We start from the raw sequence: 20,909 nt of genomic DNA, 5'->3' as shown, positions 1-20,909 counted from the left end.
TGAGGAATCAGCCCAGAACTACACGGGAGGATCTTGTCAATGATCTCAAGGCAGCTGGGACCATAGTCATCAAGAAAACATCCTGCAGCGCCTGCAAGGTCCCCCTGCTCAAGAGAGCACATATACATGCCGATCTGAAGTTTGCCAATGAACATCTGAATGATTCAGAGGACAACTGGGTGAAATGGGTCGTGGATGGGTTTTCCAGCATGACAATGACCCAAAACACACGGCCAAGGCAACAAAGGATGGCTCAAGAAGAAGCACATTAAGGTCCTGGAGTGGCCTAGCCAGTCTTCAGACCTTAATCCCATAGAAAATCTGTGGAGGAAGCTGAAGGTTCGAGTTGCCAAACGTCAGCCTCGAAACCTGAATGATTTGGAGAAGATCTGCAAAGAGGAGTGGGACAAAACCCCTCCTGAGATGTAGTTGGCCACCAGGTTTGCACACAAGTGGCCAACTACAAGAAACGTCTGACCTCTGTGATTGCCAACAAGGGTTTTGTCACCAAGTACTAAGTCATGTTTTGCAGAGGGGTCAAATACTTATTTCCCTCATTAAAATGCAAATCAATTTATAACATTTTTGACATGCGTTTTTCTGGATTTTTTTATTGCTATTCTGTCTCTCACTGTTCAAATAAACCTACCATTAAAATTATAGACTGATCATTTCTTTGTCAGTGGGCAAACGTACAAAATCACCAGGGGATCAAATACTTTTTTCCCCTCACTGTAGTAGTTGCATTTGCATTTGTTTAGGCTGTTTTCTAGAGACATTTATTTGAATACATCCATAACAATGAACTAATGATGTGTTCGATTTCACCTGACAAAGGTCACCGTTGTTGAGGAGGAGCTAGCCAACAACACAGCTAGCACAATCACTTAAAACTGAAGCTGGAAAAGCTGTAAACAACCTGCACTTCATTTCGTTTTACCTGTTTTCTATTGACATTTCTTTGCATAAATCATTATAAATTTTGCTGATTCATGACTTCGACTGGCTGAGTGAAGCTGCCTGCATGTCTGTTCATTACTATGGGACAGTTGGAGATCGAATCTGAATATTGAAACAATTTTGCAAATGTCAGAGAGACAGCAAGGTTTATACAAATGTGTGCTATTGAAAACAAATTGCTAGTCTAAAAGAAATGGGAGATAATGTCTACGTGCTTTTTAGAGTGGAGATCAAGTTTATAAATTGTTTGGCTGGGCTGATGAGACAGTGGATTGTGCAGTGAGATGGGACAGAGTAAATAGGCATTTTAACATTATAGCATTAGCTGGTGGTAACTTGTGGAATAGACACCGGCTGGAATGCGGTTTTAACCAATCAGCGTCCAGGATTTGACCCACCAGTTGTATAAAGGGAAATAATGCACACTCTAGAATGACCTTCAAGACAATCAAAAAAAAGTATTCAACAATGCCATGATATATCCAGTCATAGTCTCTCACACTCAATGAGCTTCTAAGAATTATCCAGCATGGACACCTGGAGAATTCTAAGAACAGAGTGTGAGAGAGATTGGAACTACATAGCGGAGTTGACATGTCCAAGAGCATTGTGTGTCCATGCTGCTATGGCATACTCCATAGAACATCAGCGTGTGTAAGAGGAAATACATTTGACTGCAAAGTCGATAACTAGCGTCGACCACAGACCCCCGAGGTGTGATTGTCGAGACATGGCTTGACCGCGTGCAAATGAGCCCAGATTCGTAAGAAACACGATGACACACGATGTCAGCGCCAGCCTCCCCTGCAGCTTCAATACGTTTTCAAACCGTTTCTCAGACCGAGCATCCTGCAGCTTTCTCACACATGCATGCATCCTGCTCAACACTTCCTCTCCTGGCTGCAACTCAGCATCAAAGGAACAAACAAGAAACAAAAAACTGAAGTAGACAACATAGCTGCAATGTTGCATGCTAAGAATCTTAAATGTTTAATTTCGTGGTGCACCGAGGAGAGGCACTAACAAACACTAACAAACTGATAAACAAACGTAGGAAAGGCTCTCGGTTAGCCTTCAACAAGCGTTGGATGAGATTTATCCAGTCTGTGGATAGGCAATTATTTTTATGGTGCGAGCCAGCGACGTTCCTGCTTGTGTCTACTGCCAAACTGCAGTGTGTATTTGTTAACTTGATGGAAACTTGTGCCCCTGCCATATCTGATATGCCTTCGACCCACAATCTGCCAGCAAAACAACCAAACGATTACAACTGTGTACATAAACATGCTGCCTGCACTCAGAATTCTTCCTTTGCTTGATAGCCTTACAGCCACCTCAGCAATAGGAGGCGGCAATAGCACTTTTCTTGATCTTCTATCTACTAACCATCACTGTCAATGAACATAAAGTAACAGTATATCAACATTGTGATACACAAAAACAGATGTTCACCTAACAACTCACTTGAGGTTTATGTTTCCTCACAGCACGATTGTTATATTTTGCATTCAACACAAACGTTTTGATAGTTCTGAATCAATTATGTGTATAGACATTAAATTCCTTCAAGTATTATAGTTAGCTGCTTTCCAAGCCAGTACTTGTGTATGTTGGCATGTACTAACAGTGATGTTTGATCATTAGGTCATTTGGTGTTTGATATTCCAAAGCTAAACACTTCCACAAGGTAATTTGTCTTAATGGGAAACATCACTATTCCGGGCTCTTAAAAGCTTTGCAAACACCAGCTGTGTATGAGATCTGTGAATTACATAGGATCTGCTTCCAGGAGTCAAACTCCATGCTTGTTACAGTAGATACTATCCCCTGGATGCACATTTTCTTGGATATTTTACCCGATGTCTTGTTTCACTGTTTACATGTTATTTGTTTACTGGTTATAGATCACATCAAGTCATACGTATTCTGATATTTCAGTTCTCATATTTCGTTTCTGTGACCACTACACCACATTGATGTAACCTCACAAATAAAACCTTCCTGATATCTAGTTTTTGGTTCTCACAACAACAACAAAAAATACTTGTAAGAAACAATAAGCTTCTTGCTTCCAGTGTTTCATTTAGGCCGATAAAAGAGAAGACAGAAGACAGTGGTTCGGCCCGTCAAACGGACAGTAAAGGAATGTATTTTTTTAAGCTCCAAGTATGGAGAGAGACGGTTCAGAGTGAGGTCTTCTGGGAGTTCTGGAGCATCCGTCAGGGGATGCTCGGGATTTATGACCGACCACGCAGAGGGGAGAGAGGGGAGACTGCCAATGTCCTGGTTAGGGTAAGGGAAGGGAGTGGACGTCTGTCTGTTGGACAAAGCTTGACCATTACTCCCTTTCATCAGACCTGGGTTCAAATACTATTTGCTTTCTTTCAAGTAGCTACGGTTGAAGTCAGAAGTTTACATACACTTCGGTTGGAGTCATTAAAGCTCGTTTTTCAACCCCTCCACACATTTCTTGTTAACAAACTATAGTTTTGGCAAGTCAGTTAGGACATCTACTTTGTGCATGACACAAGTCATTTTTCCAACAATTGTTTACAGACATATTATTTCACTTATCACAATTCCAGTGGGTCAGAAGTTTCCATACACTAAGTTGACTGTGCCTTTAAACAGCTTGGAAAATTCCAGAAAATTATGTCATGGCTTTAGAAGCTTCTGATAGGCTAATTGACATCATTTGAGTCAGTAGAAGGTGTACCTGTGGATGTATTTCAAGGCCTACCTTCAAACTCAGTGCCTCTTTGCTTGACATCATGGGAAAATCAAAAGAAATCAGCCAAGACCTCAGAAAAAAATGGTAGACCTCCACAAGTCTGGTTCATCCTTGGGAGCAATTTCCAAATGCCTGAAGATACCACGTTCATCTGTACAAACAATAGTATGCAAGTATATACACCATGGGACCACACAGCCATCATACTGCTCAGGAACAACAGTAAAGGACCTTTTGAAGATGCTGGAGGAAACAGGTACAAAAGTATCTATATCCACAGTAAAACAAGTCCCATATCGATATAACCTGAAAGGCCGCTCAGCAAGGCAGAAGCCACTGCGCCAAAACCGCCATTAAAAAAGCCAGACTGCACATGGGGACAAAGATCGTACTTTTTGGAGAAATGTCACCTAGTCTGATGAAACAAAAATAGAACTGTTTGGCCAAAATGACCATCGTTATGTTTGGAGGAAAAAGGGGGAGGCTTGCATGCTGAAGAACACCATCCCAACCGTGAAGCACGGGGGTGGCAGCATCATGTCGTGGGGGTGCTTTGCTGCAGGAGAGACTGGTGCACTTCACAAAATAGATGGCATCATGAGGCAGGACAATTATGTGGATATATTGAAGCAACATCTCAAGACATCAGTCAGGAAGTTAAAGCAAATGGGTCTTCCAAATGGACAATGACCCCAAGCATACTTCCAAAGTTGTGTCAAAATGGCTTAAGGACAACAACGTCTAGGTATCGGAGTGGCCATCACAAAGCCCTGACATCAATCCTATGGAAAATTTGTGGGCAGAACTGAAAAAGCGTGTGCGAGCAAGGAGGCCTACAAACCTGACTCAGTTACACCAGCTCTGTCAGAAGGAATGGGCCAAAATTCACCCAACTTATTGTGAGAAGCTTGTGGAAGGCTACCCAAAATGTTTGACCCAAATTAAACAATTTAAAGGCAATGCTACCAAATTTTAATTGAGTGGATGTAAACTTCTGACCCACTGGGAATGTGATGAAAAAAATAAAAGCTGAAATAAATCATTATCTCTCCTATTATTCTGACATTTCACATTCTTAAAATAAACTGGTGATCCTAACTGACCTAAAACAGGGAATTTTACAAGGATTACATGTCAGGAGTTTTGAAAATCTGAGTTTAAATGTATTTGGCTAAGGTGTATGCAAACTTCAGACTTCAACTGTATATAGTTTGATTTGGCCTGCCTAGAGTGCTGGTTGAGGGCAGAGGAGGGACTCCCAATACCAGGACCATGGTTAGGGTGAGGGATTGGCCATTTTTCTGTTGGACAAAGCTTGGCTATCGTTCCCTCTCCCGCTCTTCTGTTATACCCTGACCTGGGTTGAAATTCTTTCTAATACCTTTGTTGAACCTGCCTAGAGTGCCAGATGGGCAATTTTAACTTTTGGGACTACTTCCTTGGTTCCATTGCATGAGGCAATGGAGTGGAGTTCACCAGATTAAAATAAATTATATTATCCTATTTTTGGCATATACAGTGCATATCAAATTAGCAACGGTTGCAATCATTTGCTGTGGGTCTGTGGATTCAGCCAGTCTCCTTTTCTCCAGACTCATAAATTCAGCCAGAGCACTAATGTCTAAAGACAAACTGACCAGCTTCCACCCCACTTATCTTCTAACAGCCAGTGAATTAGTAATTTAATCAAATCAGCTGCAGCAGCGTTCCATACATAAATCAGCCTTCAGACAGTGAAATAAATGTAGACTGTCCATTTTATCTAGGGGAGTAGAGATAGATACACTGTAGTGCCTATACACACAGGCAGAAATATGGCAAAGGGAAAATGTCACTCCTCTAAAGAATGCTGAGGATTCTCTTTGCATAGACTTCAGTTGACAGACATTTGGTTTGTTGTCTGCTCTGCAACGTGCAGATCCACCCGATTGCGACGATAGATGGAGCCACCAACATCCACCCGGTAAGAATGTGGTGCAACTCTCTATAAGCACTTGCCAAGCCTCCAAAGTTCTGTATGTCTCTCAGAAGCGGGTTCATCCTTATCGTTTTACCCACCTCCAGCTCTGGTAGGTCTCGAGCCGTCAGGTCATAGAAGCACTTAGAGAGCTGCTTTCTGTGATGCAGTTTGTCCGTGACCGTGTCGCAGGGCTCAAGTAGCTTGTTAGCTACGGGGATGGTAGTCTTCAGAAGGCGTTGCGCTGGGCTGCTGTCCATGTTTTCGGTGGGTGGTCCTCAACTGTAAGATGGCTTTCCAGGGGTCGTTGCTGTCATGCAAGCCCCTGTGTAATACGTTTTTTGCAATCTTGACAGCTGACTCTGCTTTGCATTTGCCTTTGGGTGTCTTGGAGAGGTGGTCATGTGGTCAAACTCCCATTCTGAGGCGAAACGCTTGAACTTTTTAGTGAATTGTGGGCCATTGTCCGTGCGGACCTTGTCAGGTTGGCGCTGCCTTGCAAACTGCGACCTTCTTTGTCTCTGTAGAGAAGTCAGGGAGTGGTTCAATTTCTCAAAAGTCAGAGTAGTGATCAACAATGACAAGATAGTCCTTTTGTCCGTGGCTGAATAAGTCCATGCTGACAATTTGCCAGGCCCTTGTGGGAAGTTTGGTTTCCTTTGGCTGTTCATGAGGGTACTCGTTGCATGTGGTACAGCTGCTGGCAAAGGCTTTAATTTCTGCTTCAATGTTTGGCCAGTATAATGTTTCACATGTCTGGCGGTAGCATACGTCACCTAAAACTGGAGTGTATGCGGGTAAGCATCTCTGGACGTAGTGATTTGGGGATAATGATCTTCTGACCTTCGAACAAGATGCCATTTTGCATGCTGATCTCATCTCGAAAGGCCCAGTAATCTCTCACTGTGAAAGGTGTCTCCTATTTCAGGTACGGCCAACCTGTGAGGACCATGGACTTCAGTGATTGTAGGTGTTCGTCCTTGTCAGTGTGTTGCCTGATCTGGGCTAGGCAGTGATCTGTCACGTTTAAGTAGTCTGCCTGATTGCTTTGTTGAACATCTTGTTGTTCCTGCTGTGGCGAACAGATGGCATGCCGCTGATAGGCAGTGTCTCTGCCTGTACATTGTGCTGTTGCCATGCTCAGTGTCTCACTGATGTACATATCTGCTCCTGGCTTGTAGACGTCCTTCAGGCTGTAGGTTTGCAGAGTCAGGAGCATGCTTTGAAGCCTTTTGGGCGCGTTGAGAAGAGATTTACTGAATATGTCAATGAGTGGTTTGTGGTCAGTTTCAGCAGTGACCAGCTCTCAACCATATAAGTAGTGATGGAAGCGCTGGCAGGAGAAGACATTGCTGAGGCACTCTTTCTCAATTTGTGCATAGTTTTGTTCGGTGGGGTGAGTGCTCTCGCTTCAAACGCAACGGGCAGGCCTTCCTGGATAAGGCAGCATACAAGTCCACTTTGGCTGGAGTTGCTCTGGATTTTGACAGGCTTTGTGACGTCGTATTAGTGCAACACTGGCATGGATGAAGCCAGAGATTTCATCTCCGGCACTGCGGCCTCGTGTTTCAAATCAAATCAGAATCAAATCAAATTTTATGTCACATGCGCCGAGTACAACAGTGAAATGCTTACTTACAAGCCCTTAACAACAATGCAGTTTTAAGAAAATACCTAAAAAAAAGTAAGAGAAAGAATAACAAATAATTAGTGAAAGAGCAGCAGTAAATAACAATAGTGGGGCTTTATACAGGGGGTACCGGTACAGAGTCAATGTGCGGGGGCACCGGCGTCATGGTAACTGAGGTAATATGTACATGTAGGTAGAGTTATTAAAGTGACTATCCATTGATAATAACAGAGAGTAGCAGCAGCGTAGAAGAGGAGGGAGAATGCAAATAGTCTGGGTTTGGGTAGCCAGTGCCATGGTGTGTCTTTGTCCAGCAATCAGCGCAGAAGCTCATAGACTGCTGATAGGTGTGGCATGAACTTTGCAAGATAGTTTGCAAAGCCGATGAGAAGCTGCTCTCCTTTTGCATCAGACGGGTTTGGCATGTCGAGGATCGCTCTGACCTTGTCTGGGTCCGGCTTCAGGCCTTTTGCCGAGAGAATGTGGCCATGGAAGTGGACGTCTTTCACCTTGAACTGCAGCTTCTTCAGGCCAAGGCCAAGCTTAACTGATCGGCAGCGCTCCATCAGTGCCAGGAGCTTCACATCGTGGTCGCGTTCTGCTTTTTCGCCTCTGTCACCACAGCCTACAGTTAGGACATCATCAGCGATGGGTTCAATGCCCTTGAGCCCAGCCAGTAACTCGTGCTGCTTGCGTTGGTATACCTCAGGCGCCACCGATACACCAAATGGGAGCTTGAGCCAGCGTTTCAGACCCCAGGAGGTCCAGAAGGTAGTCATGAAGCTGCTATCTTCGTCCAGCTTGCATTGAAGGAATGCATCTCGGGCGTCCACCAAGGTGAAAATCCTGGCCATTGGAAGCTTGTAGGGGACATCCTCCAGTGTTGGCATGATGTCGTGGGAGTGTTTCAGTGCTTGGTTCAGATGCTTGGTTCATTGCTTGGTTCATCTTCTCATCTTCTCTGGCTTTTTCACTATGACCGTATTGCTGATCCAGTCAGTTGGTTCAGTCATAGATGTCATGCGGCCATCGGCCTCATACTTGTCCAGCTGGGCCTTTAAGGCCACTTTCGTTGCAATGGGCACATTGCGAGGAGCACGCTAGACTGGAGTGATGCTCTCATCCAATTCAAAGTGCACCTCCACAGGTACTGATTCAACAGGCCCGTTGAATACATTGTCATATCTGCTGAGTAGCTGTTCTTTGGACAGGGGTCCATGCTGGACATGCTCCACGATGTGCAGGTCATTTGCTACGGTGAACTGCATCAGTCCCAGGCGTTCGCATGTAGAGTCTGAGAGGAGAGGATGTTGACTGGTTTTCACAATCTCAAACTCCAGCTTGTGTTTGTGTCCCCGAATAACACATTCGGTCTCAAAGATGCCCATAGAGCTCATTAGTTCTCCTGAGTACAGCTTTAGTCTAGTATCTCTGGGCAAAATATTTGTCTTTGTAGCTCATTACATTGCACGTAGCACCGGAATCCAGGTGACATTGTTGCATCTTGTTGTGTAATCGTAGTGTCACAAACCATTTCTTCCCTCGAGTGTACAGCCCCAATGGATTCGTGCATGTAAATGTCACTTTCAATGAGTGACATCCTCAACACAGTGAATCTTGCCTTCACTCCCTCTTCTTTTGCTTTTGAGACACACTTTTGCAAAGTGATTATTGGTTCCACAAGCTCTGCGTGGTTTTTCCATAGGCAGGGCAGTGCTCTTTGCCTCGTGCCTGTGCATTTCCAAAGTATTTGCATGATATGGGGTGGTCTGTGTCCACCGTTTGATTGGTTTGTCTGAATGTCTGCCTGGCAACAGCGTGAACAGTATCAACGTTGGTGTGTGGGGTTTCGATTTCCATTGCTCTCATTCTCATGTCAGTGACTTCAGCAGTGCGGCACACTTCAATGGCAGTTACTAATGTTAAGCCTCTCACTCTTAGTAGATGTCGGCGCGCGTCCTCATTTGAAATTCCCAGGAATATTTGTCACGAATCAGTTCATCTTTCAATCCCTCACATTCACAAGTAGCGTATCTTTCTCTCAAACGGGTTACACAGTTGTGTACTGACTCACCCTCTTCCTGTTTGCAGCTTCCAGAAACAAACTGCTCGTAAATGACGTTTCTGGCGGGTTTGAAGTACTTCTCCAATACATCCAGTATGGCCTTTGCATCACCCTGTTGTTGTGCTGTGAGGGTGAGAATGTGCCGGTAGATATGCCTGCATTCGCTGCCCATTACAGTTTTTTTCGATTGCTAAATGACAGTGGACACAACTGGAGTCACATGTGCAAAACTCTAACTACAGCCTGCACAGCAGTAGTTCATGTGGACCAAACTCTAGTTCGTTTTTCATTGCTTGAACACAGTTTTCAAAACTCTACACACTTATCCCATGACTTTAACCACAACCTGCACAACACTGTGGATTTACAGCACTTTGTTCAAATGCTAACACACTGCTGTCAAAACTGTGAACCACACATTCAAAACAGAATAGATTTCAGCCTTGTGCCTTTCAAACACTGCTGATTGCAATTTCAGCTGAAAGGCTAAGCAGGTGTCTTGTTTTAGACTTGTTAGTGAACACACACACATATTACAGTATATATAGGTAGAGCTCAGAAAGACTCATTTTGGAAATGGAACAAGGAAGATGGGTTCGTGGAGGGAGAAGGGTGGCAGGGAGAGGGCGGATGCGTGAAGGAAGACAAAGAAGACAAAGAGCTGTTATTTCAGATGAAATAAGGGCTACACTTATAGACCATGTCGTGAACCATGGTCTCTCATTGAGAGAGGCAGGGTTGAGGGTGCAACCCAATCTGCAAAGATCCACAGTGGCATCTGTAATGTGAATTTTCCATCATGCAAACAGGTGAGAGTTACATCCTTACAGTAAATGAAAACATTACAGGAATCTATTTTGTATTGCAAAAATAGAATATTTACACAGATATATATTACAGTAAGTTTGACTGTAAAATATATTTTTACAACAGGACCCAAAGGCTGCCCCCAACAGGGGGAAGAGGAAAAATATTTTCAGATGCGCAGGAAAATGCTATTGTTGACATGGTTGTTGTCAACAATGCAATAAAACTGCGGGAGATTCAAGATAGAGTGCTGGCTGATAATGATATATTTGAAAATGTTAATTCTGTCAGCACAACAACTATTGCTCGAGTCCTAAAGAAACACCAAGTTACAATGAAACAGTTATACACTGTACCGTTCGAGAGAAACAGTGAACGGGTAAAAGAGCAAAGATACCAATATGTCCAGGTAATACGTCTGAGGTTACGTACACAGCTATACAAAATATTTACAGTAAAAAAAAACACTAGCATTTCTACAGTAAAACTGTGCACTTACTGTTTTTCAGAGAGTAATGGAGGTGGAAGCACTGGAAAGACCACATTCATTTGTATTTATCGATGAAGCTGGATTTAACCTTGCCAAAACACGGCGCAGAGGAAGGAATGTTATAGGTCAAAGGGCCACTGTGGAGGTTCCAGGCCAAAGGGGGGGAAATATCACCATGTGTGCTGCAATGGCCAATGATGGTTTGCTTCTCAACACACCACTCATTGGCCCATACAACACAGAAAGGCTTATAGCTTTCCTAGAACTGCTCTATGCTCAGCTAGTGCCAGCAGAACAGGGGGAGCCAGTAAGAAACCCCCAAGTTTTTGTCATAGTTTGCGATAACGTTGCTTTTCACCACTCTGCAGCTGTCACAGATCGGTTTGCAGCACATCACAGATGTATGGTTTTGTATCTGCGTGCATATTCACCCTTCCTCAACCCAATAGAGGAGTTTTTCTCTGCCTGGAGGTGGAAAGTGTTTGGTCACCACCCACATGACCAAATGTCTCTTTTGGAAGCCATGCGTGCCGGATGTGAGGACACGAGTCCAGAGGTCTGCCAGGGATGGATAAGGCACTCCAGAAGGTTCTTCCCCAGGTGCATGGCAAGAGAAAACATTAGATGTGATGTTGAAGAAAACCTGTGGCCTGATGCTAGAGAGAGGCAGGATTAGCCCCTCAATTATTTGTTCGAATTACAGTATGTACTTTTAGTTTCTACCTTTTTTTTCTCATTACTGTAATTCCGTAAATTACTACATACTATTGAAGCAAACTGCTAATTTTCATTTACCTTAAAGAATTGTTATGTTCTAAAAAAAATTATAAATCATGTGAATGAATGTCACTCTTTTCTTTGAAGAAAATATTACTTTGTATGAAGTCACTGAAATTGTTCAAACTGTAAAGATGAAAAGTTTGTATTTTCTGTATTGGTGTTTGATGCTAGTGTTTTTACTCTCAGTGTGTTCTGAGTGACAGTGTGTGTTATCTCAGTGAGGGTTGTGCATAGTGTTTGGCTGCACTGAGCGTGTTTTGAGCCATGTGTTAAGAGTTGTGTTGCTTGGAATGAGTTTTGCAGGTGATGTGAACTGTTTAGCTCAGGTGACTGTTGGTAGTGCAGACTGTAGTTAGAGTTTTGCACATGTGACTCCAGTTGTGCCCACTGTCGTTTAGCAATCGAAAAAAACTGTAAGCTCCTCAGAGTTGCTGCTTGGACCTCGTTGGGTTTCTCATGTAGACCGGTCGCCAGCGCATAGTCCTCGAATTCATCCCTGAAGTTGTCCCAATTAGTATTCCAGTCCCCTGTGAGAACCATGGGATAAAGCGCTTGCTTTCAACATAGAGTCCACCCTCCCCCATGAATGTCATGGTGTAATGCGTGTGTGTGTGCGTGTGTGCGTGTGTGCGTGTGTGTGTGTGTGTGTGTGTGTGTGTGTGTGTGTGTGTGTGTGCGTGTGTGCGTGTGTGCGTGTGTGCGTGTGTGCGTGTGTGCGTGTGTGTGTGTGTGCGTGTGTGTGTGTGTGTGTGTGTGTGTGTGTTTTCAAGTGTCCAGAGTAAGTTGACTTGTTCCAGTCCCACACACCTCTGATTGAAGCCAGATGAGCTCTCCTCCAGGTCCTAAACCAAACACCTGCACTCCCATCTCTGTTAGCGTTAGGTTTAAATGCTGCCACCGCAGTAACCAGATGTGGGCCCCTGAGTCATGCTGGAACAGCTCTCCTAGTACAACATGAGATTTGTCAGTATGGTCCCAACCAGTATGCTCCTGCCCAGCCCCTCTCATTCATAAACAATCAGGCAGCTCACAGAGGGGTACAAGGCCATAGACGAGACCAATACTCAGGAAGAGTAGCTAGGATAGTAACCATTAAACAAAGCTCCTCACACGGTTATTATTCCAAGAAGGGGAGGTGTCAAATAAAAAATACAAATAAACGTTATTTGTCACACGCTTTGTAAACAACAGGTGTAGACTAACAGTGAAATGCTTACTTACAGAGAGAAAGAAAATAGAGAAATAATAGAAAAGTAAAACCTGTCAAAATAAATGTAATAATGAATGCAGAATGAGTGACGATAACTTGGCTATGTACATGGGGTACCAGTACCGAGTCGATGTGAGGGCATGTATGGAAGACGTTTTCCCACTACTATAGCTGTGGATATGGCTGTGTTCCATCTGGACTATAGCAGTCTAGGGTCAGTTTCATTAGAGCATGGAATGGAAAATGTTTTGCAGCAGAATGAGCATTTCTAGCTCTCCCCAGGCTGTAATGCAAGGACTGAGGCTGCCTGGGTGTGTAGTAGGTGGTCAGTGGGGATGGGACCCAGAGGTTACAGGGAAACTCTTAGTCCGTGTCCCTGTCCCAAATGGCACTCTATTCTCTATATAGTGTACTACTTTTGACCAGGGCCCATGGGGAATAGGGTGCCATTTGGGACTCAGCCTTGGTGTGATGTGATAGCTGCTAATGTGAGCCTCTATCTCCAGCTGCATATCTAACTCAATTCTCTAATGATGGTCACGGGCCTGCATCACATGTGAGCGTAGGAATCTGAGAGTCGGAGTTGGCTTTACAGAAACAGAGGAGCGTTTCAGGGTTTCAGACCCAGTTCCAGGTTGTGTCCCAAATGGCACCGTCTTCCCTATATAGTGCACTACATTTGACCAAGGCCCATAGGGCTCTGGTCAAAAGTAGGGCACGATATAGGGAACATATACAGTAGGTGCCAGGGAGGCAGACCCAGTCTCCAATATGTTGTTGGTACTTTCCTCCCTTTTTGCACTACAAGAACATGACCTGAGAAGTTAATTCAGTACTGCTGGATTTATAACTGAGTGCTCAGTCACTGAGGGACATCCCAATACCAGTAACAGGCATATCTATTTCCAAAAACGTTCAATAATTGGTCTTCACTGGCAGTGTCAGAAACCCCACACCTGGTTGCATGACATGAGGTCTGGCTGTGGACTAACACCACACAGGAACTGAATTTATTTCACTTCAGATTATTTATTGGAGCTGTGTTCCCAATTTTTCCCAGTTATCATACACAGTAAACGGTTTGTACTCGAAAATACACGCCATCAACATTTTGGCAAAAAAAAAAAAAGTGTATTATATCAAAATACTTCCCTAAGACATAATAACAGTTAATAAGAACCAGGACAGTTCTAGAGGCTACACTCATGCAGGTTCACTGTTTCTCACGGTCAGTTGCACCACTGACTCAACTGCTCAATTATGCACCACACTATCTACCAAGAGAGTTTTCATCTATATTCTTTGTAGCTGTCTATTTACCACCGCAAACCGATGCTGGCACTAAGACCGCGCTCAATGAGCAAACAGGAAAACGCTCATCCAGGGGCGATGCCACTAGTGGCCGGGGACTTTAATGCAGGGAAACCTAAATCCGTTTTACCTCATTTTTACCAGCATGTTAAATGTGCAACCAGATGGGAAAAAACTCTAGACCACGTTTAGTCCACACACAAAGACGCGTACAAAGCCCTCCCTCACCCTCCATTTGGCAAATCTGACCATAATTATATCCTCCTGATTCCTGCTTACAAGCAAAAACTAAAGCAGGAAGCACCAGTGACTGGGTCAATAAAAAAGTGGTTAAATGAAATATGTTCCGGGATTCTTCCGATAGCATTGAGGGTACACCACATCAGTCACTAGCTTCATCAATAAGTACATCAATGACGTCGTCCCCATAGTGACGGTACGTATATGCACAAACCAGAAGCCATGGATTACAGGCAACATCCGCACTGAGCGAAAGGGTACAGCTGCCGCTTTCAAGGAGTGGCAGCTGTACCCGCTCGTGAACTGTGGAAGGGCTTGCAAACTATTACAGACTACAAAGGGAAACACAGCCGCGAGCTGCCCATTGACACAAGCCTACCAGATGAACTAAATTACTTCTATGCTTGCTTCGAGGCAAGTAACACTGAAACATGCATGAGAGCATCAGCTGTTCCGGACGACTGTGTGATTACGCTCTACGTAGCCGATGTGAGTAAGACCTTCAAACAGGTCAACATTCAGAAGAACTCAGGGCCAGACAGATTACCAGGACGTGTACTCCGAGCATGCTCTGACCAACTGGCAAGTGTCTTCAGTGACATTTTCAACCTCGCCCTGTCTGAGTCTGTAATACCAACATGTTTCAAGCAGACCACCATAGTCCCCTGTGCCAAAAGAACACTAAGGTAACCTGCCAAAATGACTACCGACCCGTAGCACTCACGTCTGTTGCCATGAAGTGCTTTGAAAGGCTGGTCATAGCTCACATCAACACCATTATCCCAGAAACCCAAGACACACTCCAATTTGCATACCGGCCCAACAGATCCACAGATGATGCAATCTCTGTTGCACTCCACACTGGCCTTTCACACCTGGACAAAAGGAACACATACAGTATGTGGGAATGCTATTCATTGACTACAGCTCAGTGTTCAACACCATAGTTCCCGCAAAGCTCATCACTAAGCTAAGGACCCTGGGACTAAACACCTCCCTGTGCAACTGGATACTGGACTTCCTGGCAGGCAGCCCCCGGGTGGTAAAGGGAAGTAACGACACATCCGCCAAGTGGATCCTCAACACGTGGGCCCCTCAGGGGTGTGTGCTCAGTCCCCTTCTGTACTCTCTGTTCACTCATGACTGCATGGCCAGGTACGACTCCAACACCATCATTAAGTTTGCCGATGACACAACAGTGGTAGACCTGATCACTGACAACAATGAGACAGCCTATAGGGAGGAAGTCAGAGACCTGGTCGTGTGGTGCCAGGACAACAACCTCTTCCTCAATGTGATCAAGACAAAGGAGATGATTGTGGACTACAGGAAAAGGAGAACCGAGCACGCCCCCATTCTCATCGATGGGGCTGTAGTGGAGCAGGTTGAGAGCTTCAAGTTCCTTGGTGCCCACATCACCAACAAACTGTCACACCAAGACAGTTGTGAAGAGGGCACGACAAAACGTATTCCCCCCCCCAGGAGACTGAAAAGATTTGGCATGGGTCCTTAGATCCTCAAAAGGTTATACAGCTTCACCATAGGAGCATGGTTGCATCACTGCCTAGTATGGCAGCTGCTTGGCCTCCGACCGCAAGGCACTACAGAGGGTATTGCGTTTGGCCCAGTGCATCACTGGGTCCAAGCTTCCTGCCACCCAGGACCTCTATACCAGGCAGTGTCAGAGGAAGGCCCTAAAAATTGTCAAGGACTCCAGCCACCCGAGTCATAGACTGTTCTCTCTGCTACCACACAGCAAGCGGTACCTTAGCGCCATGTCTAGGTCCAAGAGGCTTCTAAACAGCTTCTACCCCCAAGCCATTAGACTCCTGAACATCTATTCAAATGGCGACCCAGACTATCTGTATTGCCCCCACCCCTTTTTTACGCTGCTGCTACTCTCTGTTTATTATGTATGCATAGTCAATTTAATAACTCTACCTACATGTACATTGTCATAACGTTGGTAGGTTTATGACCGTCATAAATACCTCTTCCCCCCCCTTTCCTCTCTTTACCCTACTGATGTTACATTTGCAAAACCCTTGGTTAACATAGAGATTCTGGGAACATCAGAAGGTGGGGGTGGGGGGGGGGGGGGGGGGGGGGGGGGGAATGAACTATACTCTGGTAATCCGACCAATTGAACATATGCGGTGGTACTTAATGAATATGATGTCAGTTCGGTTGTCATCTGAGACATTCTCATCAATGATAAGATGACAAACTCTACAGTGGAAAGTCTTCACATAGAGTTATCAGATTCACATGGAATTGTTGTTCCAATTCAATGTTTGAAAATGAAATTATTCGTGATGGGATGAAATGTGATTTTAGCTTCTAAAATGTGAGATTTGGGTTTTCATAAGGTCAAGGTCAAGCTCTGCTCAATCAGTGGCCCGCCCCTGTGAAGGGACATGGGCTATAAAACTTTTCAAACACGCCCTCCTCTCCTTTCCAATATAAAGCCTTGACGACAATGTAACCTCCTGTTGTGAGGTCGATGGTCCGATGTCAGAATGGTTCAGATAATAACTACAGAACGAAGCCAACATCAGCGTGAGCTTTGGTTGCGAATGGTATGAACTTTGAACTCTTATTCACTACAGAAGTGATACCTCCTAGCCGTGTCCATAGGACAACAATCAGTCGTATATTGCACAAATATGGCCTTTATGGAAGAGTGGCAAGAAGAAAGCCATTTCTTAAAGATATCCATAAAAAGTGTTGTTTAAAGTTTGCCACAAGCCACCTGGGAGACACACCAAACATGTGGAAGAAGGTGCTCTGGTCAGATGAAACCAAAATGTAACTTTTTGGCAACAATGCAAAACTTTATGTTTGGCGTAAAAGCAACACAGCTGAACACACCATCCCCACTGTCAAACATGGTGGTGGCAGCATCATGGTTTGGGCCTGCTTTTCTTCAGCAGTGACAGGGAAGATGGTTAAAATTGATGGGAAGATGGATGGAGCCAAATACAGGACCATTCTGGAAGAAAACCTGATGGAGTCTGCAAAAGACCTGAGACAGGGACGGAGATTTGTCTTCCAACAAGACAATGATCCAAAACATAAAGCAACATCTACAATGGAATGGTTCAAAAATAAACATATCCAGGTGTTAGAATGGCCAAGTTAAAGTCCAGACCTGAATCCAATCGAGAATCTGTGGAAAGAACTGAAAACTGCTGTTCACAAATGCTCTCCATCCAACCTCACTGAGCTCGAGCTGTTTTGCAAGGAGGAATGGGAAAAAATGTCAGTCTCTCGATGTGCAAAACTGATAGAGACATACCCCAAGCGACTTACAGCTGTAATCGCAGCAAAAGGTGGCGCTACAAAGTATTAATTTAAGGGGGCTGAATAATTTTGCACGCCCAATTTTTCAGTTTTTGATTTGTTAAAAAAGTTTGAAATATCCAATAAATGTCGTTCCACTTCATGATTGTGTCCCACTTGTTGTTGATTCTTCACAAAAAATACAGTTTTATATCTTTATGTTTGAAGCCTGAAATGTGGCAAAAGGTCGCAAAGTTCAAGGGGGCCGAATACTTTCGCAAGGCACTGTATTGATGTAAAATATTACTAGGTCTTTAAGAGGTTATTCGGAAGATGACAGCTCCATAAATATTATTTCGTGGTGCCCCGACTCTCTAGTTAAATACATTTACATGATTAGCTCAATCAGGTAATATTAATTACGGATAAATTATTTTATAGCATAGCATGTCATATCACTTAATCCGGCATAGCCAAAGACACGACAACATATTACCTCAATTACCTAGACTAACCGGTGCCCCTTCACTTTACTGCTGCTCTTTAATATTTTATTACTTTTATTTCAGATTTTTTGTGGCAATTTTTTCTTAAAACTGCATTGTTGGTTAATGGCTTGTATGGAAGCATTTCGCTGTAAGGTCTACACCAGATGTATTCGGCGCATGTGACAAATACAATTTGATTTGACTTGATCTGATCTAATCATCACTCATGATGACTTAACTTCTGTGTCCAGATTTACTGGTGGCGTTGTTCTCTCTTAAAATGTCCCAACCAGAGCTGAAAGAATTAGGGTCTAATTGCAGTGGATTTCCATAGTTAGACATGGGAAGGAATAGCATATGGGTACATGTCCCACTATCCCATCCACCAGAGAAACATTTATACCGGCTGAAAAGGACAATTTCAAAACCGTTAGATTCTGAGGTCTATTCTAATAAACCATGGCAGTGCACGTGATGAACTTGCTTAACCTTCAGGTTAAAAAGGGGTCAATCCAATCCAAAAGTCACTTACACCTAATGGATGCTTTAATGGGTCACGATTACTCATAAATAATATAGAACACCCCTGATGATTTGTGCCCGTTGGATGCGCATAATATAACCTAGACCCAGTAAGGTAAACCATGCGCGCACGGCACGATGGACTGTTCGCTTGTAATAACATGCGTATTCGAGTAAAGCTCACTTACCGAGTGCTGTCGTTAATTTAATATACTGCATTCGCCCGAGCATCTTGGTATCATCGGTCTCCAGGGCGGCAGGAGCGGTATTCTTCGACCCTTCCCGTCTGACGCGCAATATTCAACTAAAGACAGATCTCTCTAGAGGCGTGAGGGGTGACTGAACTACTCTGAGAATTCGCCTGGCATTTCCTGTATTCTAGCATCTGCGTTTGAAGTACAAGAGGAACCCTGTAAGTGCCACTAAACTTAAACTTATTCCGTTTAAAAAAAATAGGTGTTATTCTTCTGTTCAGTGGCACGTCACCGCTCCATATCCTCTGCTGCTGCGTAGGCTACTGCGTGGAGTGGACCGGGCAGGGAGAACAAGTTTGTGGGAGTTGGCTTGCCAAGCCAACCCATGGGCAAATCTTATCCTGCAAAAAAAACAATGACAGCGAGGTCTGACTCTGTATATACGAGTAGTTACTTTGGAATGGGGAATCACCACCAATCCAAATCACCACCATTAGTGATATCTATAGCCAATATATAATTCAAAAGACATTTCCTTGCCAGGTCTTGTAAAGTGATGAGAAAAATAGCAGGTGATTTCAACCTTTCTATAAACTTTCCCTGAAATGTCATGTTTAAATATACAGCATTACTAAAAAGATAATGTCAAAGAAAACGAATTGACAGTAAGAAAAGAAATGGAGCTCACTCAAAATATTTTGCCAGCTATAATCATCCTTCAGTCATGCTTTGCTTTGGTTTTGAGGAAATAGCTCTATCATTGTTGTCTAAAGAACATCACATTTACCACCACCTCATCGATAAACACAATCTGGACGAATAACCATTTCTGTACTTTCTGAGCTGCAATTACAGGATAACATTAGCTTTAGATTCAGGTGTTGGGGCGTGCTCCTGCCTTATGGAGTTATGACTAGCATGTACACAGTATGGTTGACTTTCACAACCCTACTGACAGTTAATTCACTACACCTGTTCTGGAGAAGAGAGTTTTTTTAAATAATATAATAATATATGCCATTTAGCAGACGCTTTTGTCCAAAGCAATTTACAGTCATGCGTGCACATATTTTACATGATAGACAGGGAACAACATCCATAAAGTAGTTGTATGAGGGGTTTGGGATTAGCCTGGAACCCAAACTGATATGTTCTGTTTTGGAGTATATCAGTTTGGATTCAAGGCGAGATTGTGATTACCTCCTGTTGTTAAAATCTCTTAAGTAAGAGAACATGCAGCCACAGAAACAGTAGAAGTGGCAACCTTCAACTCACCACCGACCCATCGCCATTGTTGACATTCTTCTTGTTAGCCCTCTTTTTCCTGAAGGTTTCCATTTCAAATTGAGACAGATTGAGACTGTGTTTGGATACAGGTTACATGAGATGTGTTCCTATTTACCTTGACCCGTCATTTTCCATTTGGGAGGTAATGCCTTAGCAGATAGCTACCCGTCTCTGTTTCTACAATCACTCAGTGGCATGAACACTATGTGTCCATTTCAGTACCGTGTAATAAATATTTCTAGATGTTTCGTACACACAGGATGTCATTCGCTGGGGGTTCACTGCATCTGTTAGTTAACACGTTACAGATGACTGCTATTTACTGTTCATGGATTCTGTGACTCAAACACATGCACTCAAGCATACACACACACACACACACACAAAACACACACATGCATACACGTACAAGCAAGCACATGTGCTTGCACAACACACACACACACACACACACACACACACACACAGACAAAAGTATTTCCTGTGTCTTCAGCCCGCCAGATATCTTCCATGACTACATTTTAAGAAAGACACTGATTAGTGTTCATGTTGTCCCCTTCCCTTCCCACTGTCACTGCCTGTTGATGACAGAATGGAGAATGTGGATCATGGTATAGGAGGTGTACATGCTACAGGCGGCTTATCGACGATGCATATCCTGAGCAAATCCTTTGAAATGAATTGAATTATTTTGGATTGTGTGACATAACAATATTGGTCATCGAATTAGCCAAAAGCCACAGAAACAATATGCTTAATATCTCTGAACAACTAGGACTCGGTTACATACAAGGAATCTGTCAATTACATAAGAATCTGGAATAAGTATGTCCTGTACATTATATACACTACATGACCAAAAGTATGTGGACACCTGCTCGTCAAACATCTCAATCCAAAAGTCACGGGCGTTAATATAGAGTTGGTCCCGCCTTTGCTGCTATGACAACCTCCA

General features: G+C 43.7%; 1 protein-coding gene across 2 annotated transcripts in view; it reads right to left on the bottom strand.

The window, feature by feature from the left end:
• The window catches only part of itga1 (integrin subunit alpha 1), a 73,620-nt gene extending 53,674 nt beyond the window's left edge, over positions 1 to 19,946 (bottom strand). For both annotated transcript variants that reach the window (XM_036977634.2, XM_036977635.2), the window contains exon 1: positions 18,662 to 19,946. In XM_036977634.2, the coding sequence (XP_036833529.2) occupies positions 18,662 to 18,704 (43 nt within the window). In that variant the 5' untranslated portion in view covers positions 18,705 to 19,946. The remainder of the gene's footprint in view (positions 1 to 18,661) is intronic.
• Positions 19,947 to 20,909: the final 963 nt, after the last annotated feature.

Source organism: Oncorhynchus mykiss, chromosome 5, assembly GCF_057628025.1.
Source record: "Oncorhynchus mykiss isolate SJ-2025 chromosome 5, ASM5762802v1, whole genome shotgun sequence".
In the NCBI taxonomy this organism is placed as follows: domain Eukaryota; kingdom Metazoa; phylum Chordata; class Actinopteri; order Salmoniformes; family Salmonidae; genus Oncorhynchus; species Oncorhynchus mykiss.
The sequence above is the reverse complement of the archived record's forward strand: the minus strand, read 5'-3'. Positions and strand labels throughout refer to the sequence as shown.